This window comes from Augochlora pura, unplaced genomic scaffold (genome assembly GCF_028453695.1).
Source record: "Augochlora pura isolate Apur16 unplaced genomic scaffold, APUR_v2.2.1 APUR_unplaced_1854, whole genome shotgun sequence".
Taxonomy (NCBI): domain Eukaryota; kingdom Metazoa; phylum Arthropoda; class Insecta; order Hymenoptera; family Halictidae; genus Augochlora; species Augochlora pura.
Window position 1 is genome coordinate 1 of NW_027581944.1, and position 3621 is coordinate 3621.

The 3621-nt window shown below is 34.3% G+C and overlaps 1 protein-coding gene across 1 annotated transcript; it reads left to right on the forward strand.

Annotated features, from left to right (window-relative positions):
* Nucleotides 1-1293: 1293 nt before the first annotated feature.
* On the forward strand, nucleotides 1294-2503 carry LOC144477549 (uncharacterized; the record flags this gene model as incomplete). Its single annotated transcript, XM_078195276.1, has 3 exons — nucleotides 1294-1548; nucleotides 1652-1752; nucleotides 2348-2503. Coding segments are annotated over 3 exons (512 nt in total), but the record flags the coding sequence as incomplete, so codon positions are not given.
* Nucleotides 2504-3621: the final 1118 nt, after the last annotated feature.

Below are 3621 nucleotides of genomic sequence, written 5' to 3' on the forward strand. Positions count from 1 at the left end.
GCACGAAATAGGTATGTCACAATATGTTCATGAAAATATACTACTTATAATAAATACATTGTAAATGAAAAAAAAATGCACACGATTTCTTGATTTTACCGCATGATTTCAATACCGACATATTCTAGTTACTGGAATTTGTGATGGACAAACGACATGGTTTCTGCAATATATTCGATTTGTCATCTAAACAGTATCCAAAGATTTACGCAATAAGTAATTTTAATTGAAAACACACGTTTATAATTGAAAATTGTAAAATTTGTATTGATTCATAAAGTATGCAGTATAGGGTTATGCAAAAATTATTGACCAGTGTGTTTCTGTACAAAATAAAATGCATCTTTTTTGAAGGATTTAAAAAATACATAGAATGTCTCAAAAATGTTGCAAGTCTTTGAAAGGGATAACTTCTCGGATAAGTTGAAATCACTTTTTGCTCGGTAGACCGTTTATAACCGCGAGCGACAGACTCAGGGTCTATGCAGACCCAAGTTTGGATTTGTATGGGTCCACGAAGCGAATGTTAATTCGCGTTAGTGTGGCTGTTGCGCAGTGTTCTTTGAGAAATAACATATGCAAGGAATAAAATAGATAACGCAATGGTTGCACTCGTTCTCTAATTGGTTTCTGGTTTTTGTTGATAACTATAGACGCCACTTCAGATAGAAATCATCAACATAATATAATATATCTACAATTTCGAAAAAGTAACACACCGATGTTCCAAACATGTTCTACTATTTTAATATTCATCATTAATGTATACGAATATGTTTAATTTTTAAAAATTAAATTCAGTTAATCCAATATAGAATATTGTATTTAACTGATATTTAGATCGAAAGTAATAAAATTCACATAACACGGTCGATGGTGGATATGTGTAGATAGCATCGAGTTTGAACTTGAAGCCTGCTACCGTGTCAGTCATTTAGTAAGATCATCTTGCCTCGTCACAGCGAAGTAACATTCAAGAATCGTCTTTGCACCACTGAATTCTTGCCTTTATTATAACGCATTATACATTCGTCGCGTCTACTGGTATATGTATACAGTCTAAGAGTCACGTTTTCGTTAAGGAAAAAATTACTGTAAGTCATCTCAATAATTCAATCCTTTCGTGGGCTTACCACATTTTAGGAACACCCCGTATCTGCAGCTGTTTCTCTTATGGCGTCAATTATTATTCTCCTAGAGTACAATTGAAATTAATTGTATACTTTATATAATACATAATATAAGACATAAGTCATAATATATTACAAACTTTAAATTTTATGTCTTGTTAAGATCATAGTTGCATGGAGCCATGCATAGGAACATGTATGCAGGAGAAACTGTACGAAGCTGATTCCTGTGCGGATAGTTGTAAATATTGCATAAAGCGGCAGAATCACCGTAAAATTGATATCTCTGAAACTTCGTATGAAACAGCATGCATTAACAATAATTGTACTAGAGTTAAAGGCAATGATGATAAATCATTAACCGTAAATGTTACTGCTCACGTCCACATTCACAATCACTACGGTACGCAAACTAGTGGTAAGTAATAAATAAATAAATAAATAAATACATAATTTTTTTCGTATATTCTCAAAATTAAACACCGTGTACAATGTTCTAAAATAACTTTTTTTTTAATTAGCTAAACAGAATTGTCCATGTTATCACATAACTTGGCAGCCTTGCTACTGTCGCCCTTCGTTTCCAGTATGCCAATATCCGAATCAATGGCCCTGCATTCCAGTAAGTTTAAGGATTTTATTATAACTCTGTCTACAAACAGTTATTTGTTCGTATTAGATCTTTGTAATTACAGTACGACAATGCGTCGCTTTGTTTTCATCATAGACATTTGCTTTCTGAAAACCTAACTCATGATTGAATTCTCTTACGTCTTGACGATACGCCGTCCAGTGTGTTAACAACTTAAAAGTTAGTTCCTTTATCAAAATAGGCACATCGAAGGAATAGTTATATAGTAATACTAAGACAAACTAGAAAATAAAGGATTCTGTATTTGCCGTTTGTACAGTGCATGTACGTACAAAGTATTGATAGACACAAGTAAATCAAAGGCGGTCTGACTCTCAAACATGACGCGTGCACAACGTACACAACAGTATTTTAGATAAACTAATGTTTCATGTTAGGAAAAGGTATTCGGCAACTATTGGCACCAATTCTAATTGTTCACACCTTTAATTTTGCAACTAAGCATTTAAGTATATATGATTATATCTAAACCATACATAAATACACGATGATAACATAGACGTGTTTACTATTGAACATTATAAAATAGTGAATAGTATAGTAATATGTTGGTTATTTATTGTAGGACTTACAGCAACAACCACCGATCAGTTTCCCATCAATCGGTCTATCACCTATCAGCCCGCCAGCTATCGGTTCATCAGTCATGGGTCCATCAACCATCAATCTGCCAAGCGCCGGTGTATCTTGTCAAAACAATGATTGTAATCCGTCTGCTTGAGCTATTATTAAGTAAGACACAACACTCTTTTCGGATCCTTCAGGTATCTTTGAAATATTCGGGAATAATTGTACGTTTCATTCTTCGCCAATATTTTATATGTCAAGTACATAATAAACGATATACATAACCTGATTCTCAATCATATATAAGTGCGAATAACCATCTTAACATTAGGTTTATGATGCGCGTCAATTTGACGCATTTTCAATTTCACATCGAAAAATTTGCGATACGAATATTTGTCAAAATTGATTTTCTTCCACCCCTTGGAATTTCGAAATTTTCTATGTGGTATACCTATCTCTACGAATACGTCAAATTGACGCATTGATAAGGCAGTACACAAACTCCGTTAGGTCAACTCTAAAGTGGCTGTTTACAGGATTACTTTTGCGTTCTTTATTTACAAAATCACGTGCTGAAAAGCGGTAAGCTTTGAGAAAATCAATCATACTAATTCTTTTATTTCAAAAAATGTTCCTAATAATCGTAGTGGAAGCATATATTGAAATTTAAGTTTTCGGAAGTATTGTTAGTTTGTGTACTGAAGAGATAAATAAAAAAATTCAAGTTGTACATTCTTTGCCGAATAACCCTTCTTCATGGAAGATGGCCAAACGAGGTAAATGTATGCTGAAAAACAAAATCTGTGTAAGAGTCAAAATCTCCGTAAATCTAGTGTTAAAAATGTTTTCTTCAGCATACTCGTAAGGATCACTGATTGGGCTCATGGTTAATCTTTCTATTGTTCGAGCATTTGATGTATTATGCACGACCTGTGCCGACCAACTGCACTATTTAACTAACTCGAAGGACCACCTCCCCTAGCAGGAGGAAAACAAATAGACAACAATTCGTGTTGACAATTCTATTTATCTAATAACAACCCAGTACGTCGCCAACGAATTGACGTATGGGGACTATGACAAACTATGAGTAGTAACTATCTACAACCAGTACGTCACTAACAAATTGACGTATAGGAACTATGACCAACTAACTAACTTGAACTATCTAGCCGAGGCCCGGACTTCCACCCTTGATATAGTCCACAAGTTTCCCACAAGAAAAATAGACTTCCCACCGGACAACGTTTGGGATCTAGGAGGGGGTAT